The sequence below is a fragment of the Vombatus ursinus genome, unplaced genomic scaffold (assembly GCF_900497805.2).
Source record: "Vombatus ursinus unplaced genomic scaffold, bare-nosed wombat genome assembly UNPS02014786.1, whole genome shotgun sequence".
Classification (NCBI taxonomy): Eukaryota; Metazoa; Chordata; class Mammalia; order Diprotodontia; family Vombatidae; genus Vombatus; species Vombatus ursinus.
In genome coordinates, this window is record NW_020954564.1 from 50,926,858 (window position 1) to 50,953,310 (window position 26,453).

Below are 26,453 nucleotides of genomic sequence, written 5' to 3' on the forward strand. Positions count from 1 at the left end.
GACTAGATCTCTAGATCCTTTCTGACTCTAACCTCCTAATAGCTCGTGCGTCCAGGCAGGTCAGTGGAAGGAAGGCAACTGCTCTGAGGCAGCTCTGTCCTGGATCTCCAATCGCATCCCCCTGGAAGAAGGGGACCCCTTTGAAGGAGGGCAGTTGTGGTGGTGGGAGAGGTGTTAAAAATAAAATATTTTGTTCGTTCGTGTCGTGTAGGGCTCTCTCCCTGTTCGTTTTATTTCCCAGGCTCCTCTTCCCGGAGTCTTGTGCTGCCTAATCCTTACTTACCAAGCCTGTGCTGTGAGGCTGTGGCTCAGTATCCCTCTGTGCTGTCTATCAAGGGACGAACCACCAAGTGTCTTAAATCCACTTTGTATCGCTATTGTTTTTTGTGCAAGTCCGTATGTGCTGTGACTCCGTGTATGACCGCTCAGCTCCATTGGCCACGGCCTGGTTGGTTCTTGTGTCTCTCCTCACCCCTCTCCCACCCCATACCCAGAAATAAAGTACGGGATTTGACTGGCCTTCAGTGTTTGAGTCTGACTCTGTCTGCGCCTCCCACTCAATCATCGCAGGGCCTGCCCCAGAGGAAGGAGCCCAAGGTCCCCGCACCCGCCCTGCGAAGGCCACGCCCCCTGTCCTATCAGAACCGATCGGGTGGGCGCTAGCACCGCCCACCATGTGACTATGCCGGTTCCCCGCCCCTCCCCCAAGCCTAAACAGGAGGGATCCGACTCCGCCCCCCGCCCTCTCAGGCCCGCAGGCACGCACGTTCCGCCCCCTCTCCACCCTGCTCCAGAGGCTCCGCCCCCATGCCGGGACGCGGGGCTCCGGGCCTGGGTCTGCCGGGGTAGAGGCCGGCCCCGCCACTGCGGCCTCGGCTCCCTGGAGTTGCGGCTGCGGAGGTAGCGGCGGCCTAGGCGCCATGGAATCCGACGCGACGCAGCCGCTGCTGGGCAAAGCGGGCCCGAGGTCTGGGGCAGAGGAGCCGGGCCCGAGGTAAGCTGGGGTGGGGGCGCTCCGGGAAGCGGGCGGGGTGGGGGGCGCCCGGGGCCGAGCGGGGCAGCTGCGACCGCAGCGAGTCCGCTCCCTCTCACCCGCAGCTGTCCCCGCAGCGCCCGCCGGCCACGCGGCCTCTTCCTGGCAGCCTTCGCTGCCACCTTGGGCCCGCTGAGCTTTGGCTTCGTCCTGGGCTACAGCTCCCCGGCCATCCCGAGCCTGCGGAGGACCGGACCCGAGTTCCTCCAGCTGAGCGATGACGAGGCTTCCTGGTTCGGGGTGAGACCCCTACCCCCAGACCTGCCCCGACCAGCTCCCACCTCCCCATTCTAACCCCCCCCAGTCTTATGCTTCCCTTTGCCCTGGCCCCCTCCTCAGCTTCTCCCCAGCTCTGTCAGGACCCCCACCCCAATTTCTTATCTTGCCTTCCCAGGAGCTCTCCCTTCTCCACACCCCTCCCTCAGCATCCCACCGCCGCACCTTACCCTGGCCGTGCAACTCCTTCTCTCACCCTAAGCATCTCTCTAGTGTGGCAACCCCCCAGTCTTCCCTCTCCCACCAACCCCCCAACCTCAAACAGAGGCCCCATTGCCCAAATACATACCCTCCTGTTGCGAAAATCATAGTCCATAAGTGCATATCTTATCTGAACTTTTTATGTTCCTCAGCTCCTGAAACAGTGCTCTGTCCAAGGTTGATTGTTAATAGAATCAACTTTTCCATTTTTTTAACATGTGAATCAGCTCTGGTAACAGAGGCTGAAATTATCAGAATTCAAATGAAATTATAAAGATAAACCTGCATTTAAGACTTACTGTGCATTCCATAATTGAATATAAAATTAATTTTTACTTATCCAGTGTTAGGAATTCTCCTAACCACTTACAGACTTTGTAAGAAGACCCTTGTGTTGATTCCTTTGATCTCCCCACCCAGACCCTGTTCTTCCTATTCTTCACCCTTTGAGTGCGGAATAATGATTTAAGTGGTTTAAACTTGTCTACTACTTTTGTCCTCTTCTGGGTAGTCCCTTGTGACTCTCGGGGCTGCCCTAGGAGGTGTGCTAGGTGGCTGGCTGGTGGACAAGGCTGGAAGGAAACTGACCCTGATGCTCTGCACAGTGCCTTTTGTTGGTGGCTTCACCCTGGTGATTGGGGCCCAGAACATATGGATGCTGTATGGAGGTCGCCTCTTGACTGGCCTGGCAAGTGGAGTCACTTCCCTTGTTGTCCCAGTGAGTCACACGTTAATCTGATCATCTGAAATAGTTCATAAGAAAAGTAAGAAAACAAAACCTTTTTCCCTTGGAGGTGAAGTTAGGGAGAATTTCAGCTTCCTGGAACAATTTGTTTCAAAAGCCATACTAGTTAAATAGATAGTAATAAGAAATTGCCTTCTGGAAAACACTTAGATACCTCACAGGAATAGAGATTTTAAAACACTTGTTCCCTTGAATAGTCTGGCAAATGAAAGGATTATAGTCTGGTTCTCACAGTCAGGTGACTCAGACTTGGAAAGAATAGCATTGTCATTTCAAATTACTTTAAAACTATCTGTTCACATTTATCACATGAAAGATCAGTATCACCCTGTCTGCAAGATTTTCTGGTCTTAAATCAGAATCACCTGTCCTTAGTTCAAAGAGTCTTATGCTGAACTGAACTTGTAAAAGTTTCTGAGGATAAAACATACAGGTCATCATTTTAGAGTTGGAAAAGGGAATTTTGAGATCATGTAGTTGAGGGGTTAGCAAACTATGGTCTGGCCCCTGCTGTTTGTTTTTATTCCTACTTGTTTTTGTGCAGGCCTTCAAGCTAAGAATAATTGTTTAAATGAATTTAAAAAAATTTTTATTGTTCTTAACCCCTTGGCTGAACACACAAACTGGAGGCTGGCTGGAGCTGGCTGTAGTTTGCTAACCCCCTTATCTAGTCTAATCCCTTTATTGTACAAATGAGGAAAATTAGGGCTGAGAGGCAAATCCACCTGGCAACTAGTGACAGAACCACCATTTGAGTCTTCTGACTCCAAATCTTGGTGCTACACTGGCTACTTCTTCCCCCAAATTTGATTATAATGAAAATGAATACTCAACATATTCGTTTTTAGACTTTCTTACCCACTCATATCTCCTTAAGCCTTGTAGTGTGGGATTTTTTGCTTTGTTTTGGCCTAGGATTGTGATTTCATTATCTTTAGGAATAGAGAATTCCTTCAACCTGTATTGATCAGATTACCGACCATTCTACATAGTTGCCTGGGAGTACAGAGAAGTTAAATGATAACCAGCTTGTTTCTGAAGCCAGATTTAATACATAACTCTGGACTTGAAATTAGAAAAAAACTGGAGTTTGAAATCTTCCTCAATATCCTCATCTGTGAAATGATAGAGATAATAATAGTACCCACTACCCGGAGTTGTTGTGAAAATAAAATGAGACAACCTAAAGCGCTTTGCAAATTTCAAAGCATGATATACTGTTAGGTATTACTATTATTTATTTTTCCTTGTCTCCTAGGTAAATCGTCTTGAAAAATTCAGGGTTTACACAAATGAAATCACAATTTGCATTCAACTTGATTTTTTTTTTTTAGAGTAACCTTCTTGTTTAGTAACAGTCTTCAAAAATTTGAAGGGTTGTCATATGGAAGAGAAATTATTAGATTCGTTCTCTTTGATCCTAGAGGACAAAAGTAGCAGTAATGGATATGAGTTTTAGAAAGGAGGTTTTCATCTCATTGTTAGGAAAATCTTCCTAACAATTAGTTATCCGAAAATGAAATAAACTTCGCCTTTGAGTGAAATTGGGAGGTAGGCAGCTAGGTGGTATAGTGGGTACAGTACTGGCTTTGCGATCAGGAAGATCTGGGTTTTAATTCACCCAACACATTTACTAGCTGTGTGACCCTGAGCAAATCACTTTGTCTGTCTTAGTTTCTTCATTTGTAAAATGAGAATGATAATAGCACCTAATTTACAGGGTTGTTATAAGAATCCAATGAGTTAATAGCACCTAATTTACAAGAATCCGATGAGTTAACACATATATGTAAAGCACTTTGTAAACCATAAAGCACTATATACATGCTAAGCTGTTATTATTGTTATTATTATTATTATCATTATTATTAGTGGGTTCTGCCCAATCTTCAAGAAAATACTGGATGACCACTTATTAGTAGAGGGAAATTCTTAGATTCTTGGTCATTTTGAGTTGAACGAGGCCAGTCAATCAACAAGCACTTATTTATTAAGCACCTCTATATGCCAGACACTATGCTAAGTGCTGGGGATATAAAGAAAGGCTGAACAAATCTCTGCCTTCAGGGAGCTCGCTTTCCAGTGGGGGAAGTAACATGCAAATGACTTGGTGGCCCCGAAGTCATCCATTCCAATTAGACCTTTTGTGATTCTGGTATAATTTTTAATGTGTTTTCCGCAGTTGAGGTGGGGGCTTCATATACAGGGGCTGCAGAGTATGATTTTAAAGCAGTAGGATATTATCTTTTTTCGGATGAGTTTCATAGCTACAGCAAAAAACTGGTAACTTGATTATTTTATTTACCTGCTTTGTTCAAAATTCTATACAAATGTGAGCTGAATTATTGAATTGGTGCATGTAGGGAAATGCAACTATTATTTAAAAGTTGGATTGTTGCTTTTTTAAAATTTTAGAACCCGGCCAAAATTTGTTTAAAGCACAAAGCTGGGTGTGCTGGTAAATACTTAAACAGCAGGCTCTCCAGAAAAAAAAATCAATGCACGACACTTTTAAATTTAATCAGAATTATTATATTTCTCCATCACATTAAGTCTAGACAATCAACAAAACAATAAGTCAAGCTCTGATTTGTAGTGTTTGCTGATTTATGAAGTGAAAATGCTCAGACAGAAAATTTAACAATCAGCTTTCATCAGGTTTGAGCTGACTCCAGGATACTCCTACTTGTCCCCACAGGGATTTAAAAACAATAGAGGATCCTGATGTTTGATTCTCAGGTTCCACTCCAGAAGAGTCACAGGCTTGGGGGGCCTGGAGGGAAGGAGTGGTTATTGGTTTGCTTTCTTCATTTTCTCATGGTCCCTGCCCTTGATTGTTGCTTGATAATTTGAGATTGCTGTAATAGTCTTTATTTCTTAGGAGGAGAGAGAGGGAGGATGGTGATGAAATAAGTTTATGTGTTTCAGTCTGTAAATTTGTTTTAAAAACAGGCTAGCAACAATAATATTTTTGTTAGAAGTTGTTATTCCAGTACTAGAGACTTAACTTTTAGAAACCTATGGGATTCAGTTCCAGAGAACTCGTGGTAAAAGCATGCTACCTGTATCCAGATAGAGACCCGAGGACTCAATGCAGAATGAGGCATATTTGTTTTGGACATGACCGATACAGATACTTGTTTTTCTTGACTGTACATGTTTGTAACAGGGTTTCATTTTGCTTGGGTTTTTTTTTCGGTTGTTGTTGTCATTGTTTTATTGAGGCAAGAGTGAGAGAATAAAGTAAAACTGAATTTAAAAAACAAAATATCTTTTTTTAATTACAGCTGATATGATTGCTGGGCATGGTGGCATATACTTGCTGCTAGAGAGGCTGAGGTTGTCGTATATCTTGACTTTGGGAGTTCTGAGCTGCAGTAGCACTAAATAGTCAATCAGGTGTCTGTGTCAATATAGTTGATTCCCAGGAGCTCAGGGCCACCAGCCTGGAGATGAGTGAACCAGCTCAGGTAAGAGAATAGAGCAGGTTAAAGCTTCCATGCCAGTTGGGACTGGGCCTGTGAGTGGCTGCTGCATTCCCAGCCAGAGAGAGATAGGGAAACTCTGTCCCAAAATAAATAATCATAATTAAAAAATAAATAGCTGTGTGATAGACTGTAGGTGCAGAATAAGATATACATTTTCAGATTTAACCAATGTCTGAATGTGTTTTGTTTGACTGTCCTAATTTGTTATACAAGAGGACTAATGTTTGAGGGTAGGTGGAAAGGGTAATAATAGAGATGAAAAAACAAAAGAAAAAGGTTCAGTGAATCATTTTAAAAATAGAAAAAATAGGAATTTTAGAAAGAAATACAGATAAGTGCTGCTATTACCATGTTAAATTTACTATTTAGTTTTTCAAAGAAATAATCTGTACATAATACATAGTAGAATTCCATGATTTCCTATCTAATCTTTTTATTCTTTTTATAAGAAGATACATTGGCTGATGCTTGTCAAGTTGAATAAACATGAATAAAAACTTAAAGGAACCTACATATGCAAATGAAATTCAAAGTTATACCTACTTTGTATTAGTAGTTATTCACTTCTAATGTTTTCTGCGATACACAGGTGTATATAGCTGAAATATCTTACCCAGAAATCCGAGGACTGCTTGGCTCTTGTGTGCAGCTAATGGTCGTCAGTGGGATCCTCGGAGCATATGTTGCAGGTACAGTTATCTGGATGTTAGCCGTGACAAAGCCTTGAATTTGTGTGGTGTTGTACTTTTCAAAACGTTGTCACCATATCATTTAGCAATCACTTTCTTCTATCTAGAACTCTAAGGTTTACACCGTGCTTCGTTCCACCAAGAAGTCGAGTGACATCTTAAGACCACAGGAAGAGCTGGGAAGACCTTAGAATCATTTGGTCCAATTCTTTCCTTTTATAGAGGAGGAAATAGAGACCCTTAGAACTAAAAGGACTTGCTCAGGGTCCTAGAGGCAGTAAAAGTTAGAGCCCAAATTTAAACTTGGGGCCTCCAATGACCAGGTTCTGGACTCTTTCCTTTATATATACCACAATGCCTCCAGTCACTCATCTACTAAGAGTGTAGTTACTGTATAGCTTGCCCATGAATGTCAGAGCTGGGATTCACATGCAGGGTTCCTGTCTCCCACGCCAGCACTCTGTCAGCAATACCACATTGATCCTCAGAACAGCCTGGTGAGTTTGGAAAGGCAGATCTTATAATCCCCATTTTACAAATGAAGAAACTCGGATTCAGACCCCAGCTCATTGTTCCCAAATCCTGTGTTTTTCTGCTATACCACCTTGTCTGTCCTATGCCAAGTGATGGTTGGGTTTTGTGGACTGAATGTTAGTAGGTGATTGCAGTGGGGCTTGTCATGGGGCTACTAAATGTCCCATTTCTCTTTAGTGTGTGGACTAATGGAATAAACCAGAAAAATCCAGTCGGGATTGTATGAATTTTTTGGGGGAGGCAATCGGGGTTAAGTGACTTGCCCAAGGTCACACAGCTAGTAAGTGTTTGAGGCCGGATTAGAACTCAGGCCCTCCTGACTCCAAGACCGTTGCTCTATTCACTGCAGCACTCATGGATTGTATGAAGTTCTTGAGGGGAACTTGTTCTCAGAAGTGCTCCTTATGCCTTCTCTTATCCTGTTCTCCCACGTCCTCCCCTCCACAGGGCTAGGTCTGAACTGGTGCTGGCTCGCCGTGCTGGGCTGCGTCCCACCTTTCTTCATGCTGCTGCTCATGTGTTTCATGCCTGAAACCCCAAGGTTCCTGCTGATTAAGCACAAGAAGCAGGAAGCACGGGCTGCAGTGAGATTTCTGTGGGGGATAGATGAGGAGCAGGAAGCAGAAGAGAAGGAATGCAGTGAAGTGGATCAGGTAAGGAGGGGGAAACTTATACTTTGTTTCTGGCTAGAAGTAAAAAGTTTCATCATAATAGCTTCCCTTTCCATAGCACTGCAAAGTTTACGAAACATTTTTCCACACAACTTAACTCTCTAAGGTAAATAATGCAAGTGTCCTTATCCCCATTTGAGAGAGCAGGTGAGTGTTTTGGAGCTAGGACTCACACTCAGCTTCTGTCTGAAAGCCCTCTCTCTGTGCTGTCACACAGTGCAGACTTTCACTAAAAAGGTCAGGACTGGGAGAGACCTTGGAGATTATCCAGTCCACCCCTTTTCTACACATGAAGAAACTGAGATCCATAGAGATCCAAAGACTCACCTACAGTCATACAGCTAGTAAGGAGTAACACCAGGATTTGAACCTGTATCACCACCCTAAAATGACACAACGTGTATGCCACCAGCATGTGTGGGGATGTGTAAATAATCCCACTGGTGCAGCCATCTTTTCCTTTGTTCATGATAGATCTTCTCCCTGCCCATTACTTCCTGTGGATGTCCCAGGAATCCTAACAGATGGTCTGCAGTGATAATGAATGGGGGCCTACCCACCCTGTGCTTTTCTGACCAAAACTAGCACAGTAGCAGAGCTTTGGGGACCAAAGAGTGTTTGATTAAGTTCTGTCTGTAACTATAATGCTGAGGGAAAGAGTGAATGCTTCATTTAACATTTATCTATTCAGTTTAAACATTGCTAACCAAAAAGTCTGGGACGTGAACTTCGAGGGAAGTCAGATCATGGAGGCTGCTAAAAACAAGAAACCTTTGTCTATCAGAGGCCATGTTTGCCAGACACGTGGCGAGAAAACCAGAGTTTTCATAAAGATTTTGTGCAGACTCACACTTTACTAATCATGCTTGTTGTGTATATAAAAATTACTGCTTTTCTCCAAAACACTTTCACAAACACTTTTCCATTAGCTCCTTCGAAGGAGGGAGGATGGGGATTACCATTGCAATGGATTTGAGTTGGGAGGGGCCTCAGGTTGTTCCAGCCCATCCATGCCTGAAGAAAAATTCCCCAGCAAGTGGTTGGTCACTCGGCCTTGCCTTGAAGCCCTTCGGTGAATGGGGAATCCATACTAATTACCTCGTAAGGCAGCCAGTTCAACTTTTGGACAGCTCTGATTCCTATCCTATCGAGCTGAAATTTTCATTCTTATAACTTCCTCCTGCTGCCATCAAGGGTGAATAGATCTCATCCCTCTTCCACACGGCAGCCCTTCTAATACCTGATGATAGTTATCATGGCCCTAGAAAGTCTTCTCTTGTCCAGGCTAAACTCCCCCACTTCCTTCATCAGTGTCTTACCTGAAACAGAACACAGTCTTCCAGATGGGGTGTGAGCAGGGCATATGAGGAAGCAGCCACAAGAATCCAGACTGACTGCAGCTAGCACTGCAGCCCCAGGGTCACTGCTGGCCCACTGCTTGTCTTTGGCCACATTTCAATATCAGGGGCCTTCTCCTTTTGTGACCACCCCCCCAACCCCAGGGAAAAAAGTGACAGACCACATAATTCAGTGGAAAAACAACTTTCCCTCCTTGTATTGGAGGTCTTTAGAGTCAGCCTGAATTGTGGCTCTACCAGCTTGCTAATATGACTGGCTCTTTTCATTCTTTTTATCCTCAGTTTCTTCATCTTTTTCCTATGAGGGCACTGAAATAGATGGTCTTCCAACAGTGATCTCAAACTTAGATAGAAACAGGGGGCGTAAATCCATACAAAAGGGTCATTGCAGGCTGCATATTAACAGTTTTAAAATGTAATATTCGCTACATCTTAGTGTATTTTTATTTACTTTATTAAGTATTTCCCAATTCTCTTTTGATCTGGTTCGAGCACACTCAGGAGTGTTGTGGGCTGCATGTTTGACACCTCTGCTCTTCAAGATTCCTTCTGAGTCCAAAATTTCTATTTGTAATGTAAAATTAACTAAAAATGCCTATTTCTGAAACAGGGATTTCATCTGGCAAGATTGAAGAATCCATCGGTTTACAAGCCATTTCTCATCGGTGTGTCACTGATGGCTTTCCAGCAATTCTCAGGGATCAATGCAATGATGTTTTATGCGGAGACAATTTTTGAGCAAGCCAACTTTAAGGTAGAAGTTGACCCCATGTCCCTTTCAAAGTAACCTGATGTTCTGATGAGCTTCTCTAAAATATTCTTGTTGGTTAGTGGAAGTGGTACTTGTGACAGGTCCCTGAATACTCTATAGAAATGTTACATTCTTTGTTATGAAAATCTCTCTCCAAATTTGCTCTTTCTTGGAGATGTTAATGCCCTGGATCCTCTGTCTCCTGTTCAGGACAGTAGCCTTGCCTCAGTCATTGTGGGGGTCCTCCAGGTGGTCTTCACTGCCATAGCTGCCCTTGTCATGGACAGAGCTGGCCGGAAGATACTCCTGTTGCTATCAGGTGAGATGAACACAATCCCGGGTTGGTGATGAGGAGACACCTACCCTGTGGACCAGGAGTTACATTCTCATGATCCCCTTTCCTATACCAACCCCTATTAGTGAGTGATATGGAGAGCTCAGTCACAAGGAGACAGACATGACAGCTGCTTTTCTGAATCTTATCTCCCTGTGGCAAGATAAGCTTCAGACTTTACTCTTCTTGAAATAACAATTATAGTTACACACACACACACACACACGGGGTGGGGAGACAAGAAAAAGCGTGAAAATTGGCCCTGCTGAGTCTTGCTCTGTCACGGCTTTATTTTGTTTTTGTTTTTTCAAAGAGCCTCCGACCTAGACCCAGACTTCTTGCTATTGATTGTCCTCTTCCCCCCCCCCCCCCAGGTGCTATCATGGCCCTGAGCTGCATGCTGTTTGGTATCTACTTTAAAATTTCTCTTCCGAGTCCTAACAACTCCTCACATCCTGACCTCCTCACATCCTTGAACTCAGAGTCTGCAGGAGCCAACTCTGGACTGCCATGGCTAGCAGTATTGAGCATGGGATTCTTCCTCATGGGTAAGAGGGTGTCAGATGGTTCTTTGTGAGCGTCTAACAGGGCGGCCTTGTCAGGCTCCGATTCCCGTCCTGAATTTCACCCATCTTTTCCCCATGCAGACTCTGATCCTTCTATACCATCTAAATGTTCTTCATGACCCACTACGTTGGAAAATTTTATCTGCCCATGGCCAACTTTATGCTATGGTTTCGGTAATCCATTTCTTTGCTATTTCAGGTTTTTCCCTAGGCTGGGGTCCCATCCCCTGGTTGCTAATGTCTGAAATATTCCCCCTCATGGTCAAGGGGCTGGCCAGTGGCGTTTGTGTTCTCACCAGCTGGATCATGGCCTTTCTGGTGACAAAAGAATTCAGCAGCCTCATGGTAAGAACCTCCCTGTGACCCAGGGGTGGGCTTTTACCTCTTCTCGTGATGGAAAAAGACAAAAGAAAAACACACTTTAAAGTATCCAGATTTTATAGTAGTTTATTGTGGTTTCAAAGTGCAGCAAACATAATGTCACGTGTATATGACACAGAACCCAGCCATAATCACATGAGACGGTAGAAAGGTAGTTTCAGGGAACAAGAATGTGGTCAGGTAGATGGGAGGAAGCAAGAGGAGAATTCTTGTTTGTACCTTGGCATTCTAATCTATTGTACCACTCCTCATTTGTAAGATATAGATCAGTAGCAATGCACTCTGGTCACTTGTCTAAGTTTGGTATTTGGAATTTGGGAGGCATTTTCAGTTACATTAACAGGTGATCAGGTTTTTGTAGGTGGTCTTAATATAAAATATTATAAATAATGGTTAGACTCCCAGGACCACCTACAAAAATCTAATCACCTATTAATGTAACTGAAATACTCCTAAGTGCATTCTCCTAAGGTCTGGTAGTATCAACAATCATTTATAGTGAGGAAAACAATTTGTAAGTCTTAAAGTGTTGGGTAAATGTGAGCTGCTATTGTCTTTTTAAAAATTTTGTATCATGATTGGGTCCACTATCAATTAGAAATGGGTAACTGGGCCCTTACCACTGAAATGTAACCATCTGATTAATTCCCTGTCACACTCCTCACAACCTTCCCCAGCATTTCCATTTAGGTTTTTGGATTGAGTGTTCAGATTTTGTTTTGTTTTTCTTCTGTTTGTAGCATTCTTTGACACTAGCCCACTCTCAATAGATGACTTCACTTCTTTATTAAGAACAAGGCTATCCAAAAGGATCTCCTTCAACATTATTCCTCCATACCCCTAAATCTCTGACTTAGTCATTTCCTTCTTTCACAAGGTTCAGTGACCTTCTTCCACCTATGGCCTCAATGCCATTCTTTCCTATCTTCTCCCGATTCATTCCCTCATCCTCATGTATCTTCGATTTCTCCTTCTCCTGGCTTCTTCCTCTACCTACTGTTCAGATCTTCCCTTAAAAAAAAAAAAAAAAGTCTCATCCCTCCTACCTCCTACTCTTTCTTTCACTTGACTATCAAAATTCTAGAAGGTAAAAAAGTCATCAACCTCCAGGCTGCTTCCTAGGGGTCTATGTGTCTGCTGGTCATTTCCCCTATACAAAACTGCTTTCCTAGCCACTAAAGGGCAACCGCATCTCTATGACCCCCTTCTGTCTTCTATTATGTACTTCAGACTCACTTTGAATCAAAAGGCATCATGAGGCTAGTATGTGCAGCCAGCTCTGCTCAGAGGGACAGTCATAACCTGCAGGGAAGAGGGTTTCTTACTAAGGATGGTGCTATGTTAATAGATTTCTAATGTTAGGGAGAGAAAGGTACTAAACTTCCCCACTTCCTTCTACCCAAGAGTTTAATTTGTTGGACCTAGTGTTTGTGTTTTGTTTTTAAACTACAGTTTTTCGTTTTGTTTGCAGGGTGTTCTGACTCCATATGGAACATTTTGGCTTTTCTCTGCCTTCTGTGTCCTCGGTGTCATTTTCACATTGCTCTTTGTTCCTGAAACAAAGGGAAAGACTTTGGAGCAAATTGAAGCTCATTTTCAAGGAAGGTGATGACCTTCTGATTGAGACTATCCTTGCCAAGCAAGGGAAGACAACCTGATCATAATGAAAGAATAGTGATTTGAGAATGAGGTTCTTCTGCATCTCTCACTATGCATAATCTCTCTCCAGAACTCTCAGGCCTTATCTGGAGCTGAGAGAGCCAATGCAGAATATGTATGAAAACGAGTTTTAATTGCTGCTAAATCTAGTCTGGGTAGATTTTTTTCTCCCCACAAACCATCTCTACAGTGCTCCAAGTACCCTCATTCTTGAGCAGGTTTTAGCCCAGTTATATGGGGTGGGGTCTGAAGTTCCTGTTGAAGTGCATTCCCATTTAATTCCAGGTTAAATTAGCATGGGGGGGAGGAAACTACAGGAACCTTGAAATCTTAGCATTGGTCTCTTTCATCCATGCATTTTCCTTTGAAGAAGGAAAGGGATGAGACTCAATTATTATAACCATCTCCCTCTCTTCAGGCTAGCAAATAATTTTAGGAAGTGATTCCTGTTCAGATGATTTTTATCTTTGGCAATAATCTAATCAAGAAGTATGTCTGTTTTCCTCAAATAAAGATTTATGCTGAAAATCAAGTGGCAGCACTGTATTTCATATTCTGACTTCATGACATGTGGTAAAAATGAGGGAGCTATGGGTAAGATGCCTTTCCAAAACTCCTGGTAGCCCTACTATGTCCTGAGGAAGCCTTTTGGATAATGCTGATTGTTATTAATGGAATCTCTAAAACTGGTCCATTGACTGTAATTCTGCTCTCTGGGGCAAAGCAAAATCAGCCTAATTTCTCTTCCTGTGACAGCCTAATATTTGAAGACTGCTACCAAAAAAGAATTCCTAAAGGAAATAAAGTTTTTTAATATTAAATCAAAATCTCATTCACATGGCATATGATAGATAGAGTACTTACTATGTGCTAGGTACTGTGCTAAGCCGTGGAAGTAAAAATACAAGCAAGGAGCTTACCTTGCTCCTTAATGGGAAAACAAAACACATAAAGGGGAGCAGGAGATGGAGAGAGAGGAGAGGACCCATGCAATGACATGGTATGAAGATGGAAGTAGAGGCTTTGACCCTAGCAAGATAAGGGGAAAGTTCTTCAATCAGAGTCCAGGGTGTTTCCAATTCTGGTGGAGAGAAGGAGATGATGACAAGAAAGTAGAGAGATGGCGGTAGGAAATTGCAGAGAAAGACTTAAAATCCTATTGGAGCAACATATGAAAAAAGTTGATTTTAAAGTTCTGATCTTGCTACCTGTCCTAAGTTTATCCCTCTTCCCATCATGGACAATACCGGTTTATTGTAGAACCTGATTCCTTGGTTTCTTTTCATTCATATAGCCTGTATTTGGTCATATGTACATTTTTAAAAAAAAATCTAAAGATAGATGATGTATACATGATGGAATAGGCTTTGAAAATTGGGTGACTTTTATGCCTAATTAGTTGGCAAAATATTTCCTTTTTTGGAAACAATGGGGGTGTTGAAAGGGAAATTCCCTCTGGGCGATAGAAATTGTGTCTACAGAACGAGTGCTGAGAAGACACAAGACTCAAAACATGAGTTCTTTAAAAAATGAATGATACTTTGGAAAACTATTAACCATTTACATCAATTCAGCTCAAGGGTTGTTGTTCAGTCATTTCAGTCATGTCTAACTTTTCATGACCCCATTTGGGGCTTTTTTTTTTTTTTTAGGCAATTGGGGTTAAGTGACTTGCCCAAGGTCACACAGCTAGTAAGTGTCAAGTGTTTGGTCTGAGGCTGAATTTGAACTCAGGTCCTCCTGATTTCAGGGCCAGTGCTCTATCCACTGTGCCACCTAGCTGCCCCTGGGGCTTTCTTGAAAGATATACTGGAGTGGTTTACTATTTCCTTCTCAAGCTCATTTTACAGATTAGTAAACTGAGGCAAACAAGGTTAAGTGACTTGTCCAGGGTCACACAGCTAGTAAGTGTCTGAAGGCCAGATTTGAACACAGGAAACAGAGTCTTACTGACTCCAGGGCCAGAACAAGATTTTGGTTGTTTCTTTTTTCTTCCTGGACAACTCAAGAACATTCTCCCTCTTCTAGGTCCGTGAAGAGACAGAATTTAAAATAAGAGTCTGAGTCTGGCCTTTCAACCAGTTCCAAATTCACCTACCTGGACACCTATCGAGCCATATTTCTCCATCTTTTCCATAAAAATACCAATAGAGAATTTGTGAAATGCCTCCCTAAAATAGTACACTATATCTAGAACATTCCTTTGATCTGCCAATCTACTAAACCTGTCAAAAATGGAAATGTTAATCTAGCAAGATAATGGCTCTTTGGTCATCACGTTCTTACCTGGATGTTTCCTGACTATTGCTTTAATCATCTACTCCAAAGCTTTGATAGTAAACAAAGTCAATCAAACCACTGGCTTTGAGATTACTGTTTCCAGTCTCTTCTGTCTAAAAAGAATCAGGATGACATTTGCCCTCGTCTACTTCAGGACCACCCATGGACAATTTTTCAGAGATCACTTATATTGACTTAGCAATCACATCTGCCTGGGATGTAACAATAATAATAATAATCATAATAACTATGTTTATACAGTGCTTTAAAGTATGCAAAGATTTTTACAAATATTTATCTTCACAACAACCCTGGGAACATTATCTCCATTTTATAGATGAGATAACTGAGGCAGACAGGTTAAGTGCCTTGTAGTTGTTGTTCAGTCATTTTTAGTCATGTTCAATTCTCTGTGATCCAATTTTTGGAGTTTTCTTGGCAAAGATACTGGAGTAGTTTGCTATTTCTTTCTCCAGCTCATTTTACAGATGAGGAAACTGAGGCAAACAGTGATGAGTGGCTTGCCAAGGATCACATAGCTAGTAAGTGCCTGAGGCCAGATTTGAACTCAAAAACAGGAGCCTCTCTGACTCCAGGCCCTGCACTCTAATTACTGTGCCACCTTGCCTAGGGTTATACTAGTAAGTATCTGAGTCAGGGTTTGAACTCCAAGTCTAGCACCCTATTCACCATGCCACCTATTTGCCCAGTTCATTTGGGTCTGGTAACAATACTTCAAGGGCATCTAGGTTCTTTCTTATTTCCCTTCTTATTTTACATGACAATTTGTGGATGATACCATGCTGGGAGGAATAATTAACTCACCTGACTATAAAAAGATTTCCATGAATTTAGAATGATGGATTAAATATGATTATGAGAAAATTTAATAAGGATAGATATAAAGTTTTACACTTTGGTTCAATAATCAGCTGTATAAATACACAATGAGTTAAGTCTCAGTTTCATCCTTACTACACATGTGACTGGGTGAAGGAATCAATTATATCACACTTTGCATTTCTTTCATTAGGTCCTCACAACAGCCCTATGAAGTCGGTGATGTCACTAAAAATCATCCTGAGGCAGCTAAGTGGTGCAGTGGATAGAGCACCAGACCTGGAGTCAGGAGGACCTGGGTTCAAATCTGGCCTCAGAGCAAACACTTGACACTTACTAGCTGTGTGACCCTGGGCAAGTCACTTAACCCCAATTGCCTTAAAAAATAAATAAAAACCATCCCCAATTTACAAAGGAAGAAACTGATACGTGATTTTCCTAAGTTCACATAGCTGGTAAGTGACAAGAGTTGAAATGCTGACCCATATCTCCTAACTCCAAATCCAAGTTTCATTCCCCAAAACTGCTGGAAAACAGGGTTGAGTTTACATTACCTACCTCACAGGGTTGTTCTGAGGCTCAGATGTGAAGGTGTAAGTATATAAATGTACATCGTGTTTGCTTATTTGTATTCATTGTTATGCACCCCCACAGTTTATTTGATTCTCAGAACCCTGTGAGTCCCTTCATAAGATCCTACCCTGATGTTTCATGGGGGTGGAAGTGACCCAAGTTCTCAAAGGCTAGGACAGCACAGCCCAAGCTCTGGGAGGCTCTATCACTCTAGTAAGGCTGGATCAAGTACAGCTCAGGCAGACTGATTCTGCTTTCTGAGGACCAGCCTAGATATGAGAGCCTCATACCAGTAGGCTGGCTTCTTGGTAGTCAATCAGTCAATCGACTATTATTTATTAAGCAGGCACTATACCAGACGAAAGTAAAAATGAAACTCCCTGTCTTCAAGGAGCTTACATTCTATCAGGAGAATCAATGTGTGTATACCCAGCATCCTAGAAGTCTTTGTGCAGTTTTAAGCTTTAATAACTTCGGAAGCATAAATGCTACAAACTTAGCAAAAGACATCATTTGAAGGCTTGATAGTTTAAATTTCCTTTACACTTAATTTTGTGAATTTGGAATAACAAATTTTGAATTTTAATTTTAATAAATTAGGAAACGCTGTTTCTTTGTGCACTGCATGACACTATCTCAAAGCAGTGCATCATGGTAGGGGGTCCTCTTGCTTGGTCACTTCAATCATCTGATTCAATCATCAATTTAAACATCTATTGAATGTTTTTCTTCTGGGGTGGCCTCAAAACCATCATGTATGCAATACAACCTCTGGATGCTCTTATGGCTAGAATAAAAATGCAATCCTTTCAGTTACAAAGCGGTAGCTGATGAAAGTTTTCTCAAAGTTCAAAAGTAGACTAGAGGGATGTTTAGCACAAGATGGTGGTCATGCTGAATATTAATAAGAACCATATGATTATTTTAAAATCTTAAATAACCTTTAAAATGTGGGGTTCTTTAAGTATGTAGCATTTATACTTCTGAAGTTATTAAATCTTAAAACTGCCCTAAGACTTTGGGACATTTTATATATAAGCATAAAGGCAGCTGCCAGGCCTGGATTCAGGAAGACCTGAATTCAAATTTGGCCTCAGACACTTACTAGCTGAGTGACCCTGGGCAAGTCATTTAATCCTATTTGCCTAAACTGGAGAAGGAAATGGCAAACACTCTAGTATTTTTGCCAAATGGGGTCAGGAAGAGTTGGACATGAGTGAACCACAACAACATATACAAGCATATACAGAATCAATGTGAAAAATATTAAGTAGTTTAGGGAAGTCACTAGCAGTGGGGGAGAAGGTTCAGGAAAGGTTTCAGGGAGAAGATGGTGTGTGAGGTTAGTTTTGAAGGGATTTTTAAAAAATGAGCTAAGTGGGGAAGAGAATTGGAAGCTCAGGAAACATCTAATGCAAAAAGGCACAGCATAATTAAGAGACGGAGGAAGAGTCAGAAGGCCAGTATTGCTAGACCACAAAGTACTTGGAGAGCAATGTAAAATGAGGCTGGAAAGAAAAGTTGGGATCACATTGTGAAGGACTTTTAAAGGCCAGAGAGGTCTATATTTTGTTCCAATGGTAATAGGGATCTGCTGAGGTTGACTGAGTACGCAACATGACGTGGTCCAGACCTATGGTTTAAGAAAATCACTTCAGGGGCAGCTAGGTGGCGAAGTGGATAGAGCACCGGTCCTGGATTCAGGAGGTCCTGAGTTCAAATTCAACCTCAGACACATAACACTTACTAGCTGTGCGACTCTGGGCAAGTCACTTAACACCAATTGCCTCACTGAAAAAACAAAAACAAAAACAAAAGAAAATCACTTCAGCAGTTGTTCTAGCAGGGGAAAACTCAAGGCAGGGAGACCAATTGGGGAGGCTGAACTGCATTAGTCAAGTTGGGAGGAGATGGGGACCTAAACCAAGGGCTGGGGGGTGGGTGGGGAAACTTTATATTGTCTGCCAGGCAGCTGAGGCTAGGCAGGGTTGAATTTGTGCGGTGAACGCCACCAAGGAGAAGACAAAGAGAAGATAGCTTTCATTGGCCAGTTGGATGTTATTAGTTTGTGCTTCTTCCCCAAGGCATCTCAGCACCTATCATTTCTCAGTATTTATGGAAGAAGTAGTTGGAGGCATGAATGACCTAGAAATTATTCTATCTAGATGACCTCATTGTCTTTTAAAAGTAGTGGAAGATAAGAGAGTAGGATCATTCTATGCATTTTTGTTACAAAGGTCTTGTGGTTTTTTTTTTCTTCTTCAAAAGGGGAAATGGGAAAGAAAAGTTTTTTTGTTGTTGACTGAAAAAAATAAAATAAACAAGCTAACTATTGAAGGATTTCCTTTTAAATGTTTAAAGAACAGAATAGAACAAAAAGAAAGCCAGAAAAGCTGCAGACAAGCAGGACAACTTTGAAAGCTGCATGATGTGTGTGTATACACACATACATATACATATATACACATATTTGCATATGTACACATACATACATACATATATGTATGTATGTGTATATAGTAAGCTGTCTATAATTGATTAGTCATTTCACATACAATCCTTTTTTTCTATACTACTATGTATATGCGAAAATGTTAATTTTATTTGGTATTAAGTTCAATTAAAAAAATAGAGGCAGACCTAAGGAAAGATTGATGAAAGTTGATTTGGCTAAAGGGGCTGATTGGAAACTGTCAACTGACATGCTCCAATTTTGCAGACTCTGTCAAGTGCGTGGGTAACAGTATCTCATCACTGACATTGAGTGAAGTGAGTAGAACCAGGGGAACATTGTACACAGTGACAGCAACATTGTGGTATGTCAATGATGACTGACTTAGCTCTTCTCAGCAATACAGTCATCCAAGACAATTCCAAAAGACTCACGATGGAAAATGCTATCCATATCCAGAGAAAGAACTATAGAGTCTGAATGCAGATCACAGCATGCTATTTTCACTTCCTTTGTTTTTTGTAGCTTTCTCCTTTTGTTGTTTCTTCTTTCACAACGTGACTAAATATGGAAATATGTTTTACATGACTGCATATATATAATGTATATCAAATTGCTTACCATCTTAGGGGGGAGGAAGGGAAGGAGAAAATTTAGAACTCAAATTTTTATTTAAAAAATGAATGTTAAAAGTATACTTACATGTAATTGGAAAAAAATAAAATACTATTTAAAAACATGGTATCTCAACAAGGAATGAACATTAACCTTGAGAAGATAGAAATACTTAATTGTCCATTTCTAAAGAGTTTTCAGGGTCTAAACCAGGTTTAACTTAATTTAGGTTTTGGTGGCTATTATCACAAATTTATTTAAAACTGTGCTGCTGGCAGGGAAGGTCGGCCCTTCCTTAGTCAGTATGAAAAGCAGAGGGACTGAGATACCTTCAGGAAGCAAAGGGCGGGGGAGGGAAGAGGCAGGAAATGAGACTCGAAGGGACAGCAAGTCAGCCTTATTATGAAGGATCTGGGAGAGTCATTCTAGGCTGTTGGATCATCAACCAATTATTCAAGGAGAAATGTTACTTTGTGAAAGAATTTATGAGAAAGGGGGCCTTTGAGAAGCGAAAGATCTTGAGAAATTGAGGAATGTGATCCAGGAGACAAACGAAAAGATTCTACCCAAATATAAGAAACAATGCAGAACCACCCGAGCCAGGCTTCCCAGAGATTGCCAGCAGCCAGGCATTTAGTCCATAAACTTCAGCAGAAGGAGCAGGAACAAAGAAAGCTTCATGATCACCACTTCTTGTTCAGTTGTGTCTGACTCTCCATGACCCCATTTGGGGTTTTCTTGGCAGAAATACTGGGTAGTTCCCATTTCCTTCTCCAGCTCATTTTACAGATGAGGAAATGGAAGCACACCTAGAGTCTTTCTGACTCTAGGCCTGGTATTCTGTCTACTTCACCACCTACCTGCCCTTGATTAGTGAAAAACATTGCATAATCCAATGGGAAGATTTCATTAAAAGAGCAACACAACAAACAGACTTCAATAGATAAGAGCATAAAAAAGACACAGAATGCCTTAAAGAATAATATGCTGAGAATTTGAATAACAACAACAATGCAAAAACTTATCTCTCTGTGCAAAACAAAACAAAACACCGGACTTATTTGTCACCTCTTACAATAAGTTTTAGTGGTAATGTTTTATCAAAGAGTTGATAATAACGATAACTTCTGTTAAAGTTCAGATTTAATGTTCATTATAAAAAGCAGAGTCCCATCCGTCTCTAACTTTAAGTGCCTCTGTGTTATTTATTCAAGTGGGAGAGTAGGAAGAAGACTGGAATGACTTGATTCTTAGACCATCAGAAGTTGCTGTCTCTCCATGCCCACCAAGTAGATAAGAAAATGGCAAATGCAGCAGAATTCTCAGGCTGTGAAAGATAATCTAATTCATTCTCATACATGAGAGCTAGTGTTGGATTTTATACTTGTTGAAATAATGTATGTGCAGCTAGGTGGTACAGGGCATAGAGTGCCAGGCCTGGAGTCAGGAAGACTCCTCTTCATGAGTTCAAATCTGGCCTCAGACACTTACTAGCTGTGTGACCCTGGGCAAGTCACTTAATCCTGTTGGCCTCAGTTTCCTTATCTGTAAAATGAGCTGGAGAAGTAAATGTTAAACCACTCCAATATCTTTGCCAAGAAAATCCCAAATGGGGTCATGAAGAGTCAGACATAACTGAACAAGTGGTGATCATGAAGATTTCTTTGTTCCTGCTCCTTCTGCTGAAGTTTACGGACTAAATGCCTGGCTGCTTGCAATCTTTGGGGAGCCTGGCTCGGGTGGTTCTGCATTGTTTCTTACATTTGGGTAAAATCTTTTCATTTGTCTCCTGGATCACATTCCTCAATTTCTCAAGAACTTTCACTTCTCGAAGGCCCCCTTTCAAAGAGTCAGACATGACTGAAAAATGACTCAGCAACAAAAAGACAATGTATACAGCTAATTGCCAGTCATTCCCAGACTTTAGGAGGGGAATGCATATTGTTCTTACGTGAACAGTGTTCGCAAACTACCAGCCTTGGAGTAGAGCTCAGATTAAAGAGTTCAAAATCAAAATAGTTTCAGCAACAGCAATGATATCTCTCCTGAACAATAAATTGCCTATTTTAGGATATTTGTGTGAACCGTACAGTCACATCATGATCACATATTCCAATGGACTAAGACACAAGATTCTCTCTCACAAAGATTAGTGGTCTTTTATGATGTAAGATTTTGAACTTTCAAAATTTGGTTAAGGAAGAGCTTGCTAAAAATCTGGATTATCCTTTTTACCCTTTTCAAGAATCATTATTTTATCCATAGTATTTATCTAATTATATGACTGTTTTATAGGAGAATAAGCTTTCTTAGGTTAAATAGTATCCACACATTTTACCATTATAGGTGAGTAGTTAGTCCTTCTGGGACTGTATTTGTATTCTAGTTCTGGAAGAACCGCAAGTGTTGGCTTACATGGCAAAAGGGCCATGTTAGATATCAAGATGTTTTTAGTGATAATGTATGTTCTCATAAGCAAATGTATTATGTTGTAAAACGTACCAATGCTGTTGTCACTGATCTTTAAAATACGCATTTAACAATCTTATTCCAAGAATGTAAGCTGTATTGCTTTATTTATTTTACATAAATCAAGAAGAAATCAAATGCAATAATAACAGCAGGATATATGTTGCAAGTGAATCCTAAAGCAGGGATAAATATTTCAAATATTATTATAACTTCTATGCAGTGAAGAAGGGAAAAAGAAAAAAATCCTAGTCTCTTGTTATCTCAGTGTTGTGACTACATAAAATCTAAATGGTTGCCTATGTAAATTTATGATTTAGTGGCAGAGCTCCCTTCTTGGCAGCAAATTGAAAATGTGATTAAAATTAGCAGAGGAGAAAAAGAAGAAGAAGAAAAAAGAACTATGCTGCTACAAGCAAAACCAATTCAGCCAAAATCAAAAGAGAAACAAGAAACTGGGGCAAGGGGGAATTTTGCAGCAAGTTTCTCCGACAAAGGTCTTATTCCTAGGATAAATAGAGAATTGATTCAAATTTACAAAAGTAAGCCATTCACTAATTGATAAATGGTCAAAGGATACGGATAGGAAGGTTTTCAGAGGAAAAAATCCAAGCCATAATATCCATGTGAAAATTGCTCTAAATTACTAATAGAGAAATGCAAATTAAAACAACTCCAAGGTACCACATCACACCCATCAGATTGGCTAAACTGATAAAAAAAAAAAAAGGAAAATAAATACTGGAGGGGCTGTGGGAAAACAATTATGTTAATGCACTGTTGTTGATGCACTCAGAACTTCTGAACTGGTCCAACTATTCTGGAAAGCAATTTAGAAATATGCCCAAAAAGCTATTAAACTGTGCATAGCCTTTGACCCAACAATACTGATACTAGGTCTGTATCCCCAAAGAAATAAAAGAAAGAGAAAAAGGATCAGAACTAGGAGAATTTATACAATAACTATAATATTGTAAATACAATCTTCAAGGACTTAGAAATTCTGATCAACACAGTGACCAATCACAATTCTAGAAGACTCATGATGAAGCATACTACCCACCTACAGTAGATAGAGTTTTTTATTGTTATTGGACTTGGCCAATAAGGAAATTCATTTTGTTTGACTATATATATATATATATATATATATTTGTAATAGGTTTTTTTTTTCTTGCTTTCTCATTTGGTAGGTGAGAGAGAATGTAGACCCGAAAATAAAATAAAATTGAATTTTTAAAAATAACTATACTGTTATTGACAAAACAATGAAAACCCCCACTCTTTGACAAATGATTGAGAAAAATTGGAAGTAAAAGGACAAAAAAAAATGTCAGTTTGCCTTCAACCCTTTAGAACCATTTGGACACTGTTGGACTGGCAAATGTAAGCAAGCTTTTAAGATCTGATCTGCCTCACACATACATACTTGTGTTGGCCTTTTCATATCTAAACAAGCCTTACATATGAATGCTAACCTGGAAGGCTTGAGAACAGTCCTATATTCCTAGAATTATGGTTATTAGACACCAATAGTAGAGCACTTATTGACAGTGAAACTCGCTATCCTATTCAGAAAATGAGTTATTGACTTTGAAGTGAATTGTCACTGAAAAGTTTAAAGACTATAATGGAGCTAAATTTTAAGTGTGAATGGACAACAGCCCACTAGCATATAGTTTGACAGGTGCCAGGTTGGATGCTGCCTGCACTAGTCAACTCTTAGTTCAGCCTATACTATCAGTCAGGGCAGAAGAGCATGGATATAGTTCCTCAGTTCTGGCAGCCATATGATGATCCCTAAAGAAGTAAAAGTTGTCCACTATCCCCAGAGAAATGGGCTGAAGGAACAGTTCAGGACTTCTTCCACACAGTATGTTAGCAGTGTTTATGAATCTTACTTTACTGAAGCAACCCTCTTTCCACCAGATGTCTTTGGATGACTGGTAGCAAAAACCGATGGCTGATAAAGGACTGAGAAGTGCTGCAAGCCAGGAAACAAGGAGTGAACCTAGGGGATAAAAGTTTCATTGCCTGGAAGGCACTTTGCTATTGAGGCAAAGGCAAAGTTGGAGCTGTGCAATGGAGTGCTGGACCAGACTATTACCCCACACATGGCACCAGCCGGCAGTTAGTAACCCTCTCCCCAATATATATACCTACAGCTATGAAGGCATTACATGATGACTTGGACTTAACAGTTCAAGAAAGAACCTAAGCTAGTAAGAAATTGTTTTTGCTGGCCCAAAATGGCAGCAGATGTCATTAAGAAGTGGGGCAAGGCAGGGGCAGCTAGGTGGCACAGTGGATAGAGTACCAGACCTGAAGTCAGGAAGACCTGAGTTCAAATCCGACCTCAGACCAAACACTTGACATTAGCTGTGTGACCCTGGGCAAGTTACTTAACCCCAATTGCCTGAAAAAAAAAAAAAAGGAACAAAACTAAGAATGAGTATCATATGGGGCAACTAGGTGGTGCAGTGGATAGAGCACCGGCCCTGGATTCAGGAGGACCTGAGTTCAAATCCAGCCTCAGACACATAAAAACACTTACTGTGTGACCCTGGGCAAGTCACTTAACCCCATTGCCTAGCCAAAAAAAAAGAAGCAGGGCAAGGTCAATAAAGGGTCTTTCCATGGGAAGGGCAGAGCCAATGGGAAAAACCAGGGTCTGAGAGTTGAAGACCATGACTTCCAGAAGCCTTACAGGTTGCTAGGTCCACCTTGGACCCTCATTCTCAGAAGCCCCCACTCCAGATTTGGAATCTGAATATCTTGACTCAAGCTAGCCCCAAGGTGGACTCTATTTCCCAGGATCCCCTCCTGGAGGTCTCAGGAGAGTGAAGGAAGACTACTGAATGCAACTCTACTGGTGTCACGGTGAGTTGAGTGGCCTAGCACAGCCTTACTTGGCTTTAGAGATGAGTGAGAACACACCATCACCACCATTACCACCACCACAACCGGCCCTTGCTCTGGAATTGCAGAGACCTCAGGGTCCTCACTAGGCAGGGGAGTATTGCACATCCTATATATTTGAGAATGAGAAAGTTTATGGTTGCCACAGCAATTGCCACCACATACACCTCCCCTGCTTCAGGAGAGGACTAACAAAACTTTATTTCTTTAGCCCTGCCCTTTCAGAATGATGTGGGCAGGACTGGGGAGATCTCAGTGTTTTCTGCAAGACCTTCTCCTATCTCTGTACCTTTGCCCAGGCTGTGTCCCTTGCCAGGAATGCACCCCTTTCTCACCTCAAATCCCTAGCTTCCTTCAAAGTCCATCTCCTGCACTGCTTGCAAGAGACCTTGCCTAATACCTCCAGTTGCTAGGCCCTTCCTCCAAATTCCTTTGTTATCTACTTTGTAATTATATGTGCACATGTTGTTTCCTCCACCTTACCCCAATAGAAAGCAGTAATCTCTTCAATACTCCTCCAATGTTCGGGATGATGAGTTGATGTCTATTACATGCATACATGTACCTTGGGGGGTGTTTTATGGGTGTATATGTGGGTGTTTGTATGTGTGTGTATGTGGGGAGTGGGGGGGTATACTTATGCATGTTTTATCCATGTCCATGAGCTGATGTTTCCTTGTTGTTGGGAGTCTGGGTGTATTATGGGCTAGCATAGATTGGATGGGACAAGAGAGTACAATCCTCTCCAATTCAGTCCATTAAGAAAATTATATTAAGCATCTACTGTGTGCAGAACACTATGGTAGGCAGATTAAATAAGACATGGTACCTGTCTTCATGACCTTATGGGGGAACAAGATACATGTGTAGAAAAATATAATAATCCCTAACTATATGATAAGAGCATCAGAAAAGAGCAGATAAAGTGTTCTTTAATTTTCATTGAGGAAAATTGATCACTATTGCTTACACAACGCCTTTTTGGTTGGACCAACAGGTTGCTGCACAGTGGATAGAATGCCAGGCCTGGAGTCAGGAAGATTCATCTTTCCAAGTTTAAATCCAGCTTCAGGCACTTACTAGCTCTGACCCTGGGTAAGTCACGTAACCCTGTTTGCCTCCGTTTCCTCATCTGTAAAATGAGCTGGAGAAGGAAATTGCAAATCATTCCAATATCTTTGCCAAGAAAACCCCAAATGGGGTCACGAATAATTGGACACGACTGAAATGACTGAAGACCAGGCTGCTGTGACTGCTGTCAAGTATCAGAGTAAAAGCAGCATATTTTCCAGAGTACAGAGGGATATGGGTATCTTAGGCACCTCCAAGTTCTCTCTGTGCTATGTGCTCCTGCTGCCTGATATACATCTTTTTGGCCCAAATATCTCTTGATCATCTCTGAGGAACCCTGAGGTCAGATGTGAAGGTTTCTCTTGCTGACTCTGGTCAGTCTTTACTGACAATTGCCCTTCATGATTTTCAGAACCTATGTTGCCTTAGGCTTTCAAGAGCAGATTTTCTGCTAAACAGACTCAGATCTAAACCCTAGACAATAGGATACAAGTTAGATAGAAATTGCCTCTGGTATATATTGGTATTCCAGAGATAAAAGGTAGAAG

The 26,453-nt window shown here is 41.3% G+C and overlaps 1 protein-coding gene across 1 annotated transcript; it reads left to right on the forward strand.

The window, feature by feature from the left end:
• The first annotated feature begins 889 nt into the window (after positions 1-889).
• LOC114046920 (solute carrier family 2, facilitated glucose transporter member 8-like) lies at positions 890-13,218 on the forward strand. The gene is made up of 10 exons (XM_027867551.1): positions 890-994; positions 1,111-1,273; positions 2,022-2,228; positions 6,333-6,432; positions 7,414-7,619; positions 9,606-9,749; positions 9,957-10,065; positions 10,455-10,628; positions 10,846-10,991; positions 12,499-13,218. Exons 1-10 carry the CDS (start codon positions 921-923, stop codon positions 12,634-12,636), a joined length of 1,461 nt encoding a protein of 486 aa, XP_027723352.1. The 5' UTR covers positions 890-920; the 3' UTR covers positions 12,637-13,218.
• The last annotated feature ends 13,235 nt before the right edge of the window (positions 13,219-26,453 follow it).

Bases quoted from the DNA above. Each gene is read 5' to 3' on its own strand.
- LOC114046920 (XM_027867551.1), top strand. From the start codon at position 921: ATGGAATCCGACGCGACGCAGCCGCTGCTGGGCAAAGCGGGCCCGAGG. The intron at 1,274-2,021 runs GTGAGACCCCTA...TCTTCTGGGTAG, and splicing joins ACGAGGCTTCCTGGTTCGGG to TCCCTTGTGACTCTCGGGGC. The intron at 6,433-7,413 runs GTACAGTTATCT...TCCCCTCCACAG, and splicing joins CCTCGGAGCATATGTTGCAG to GGCTAGGTCTGAACTGGTGC.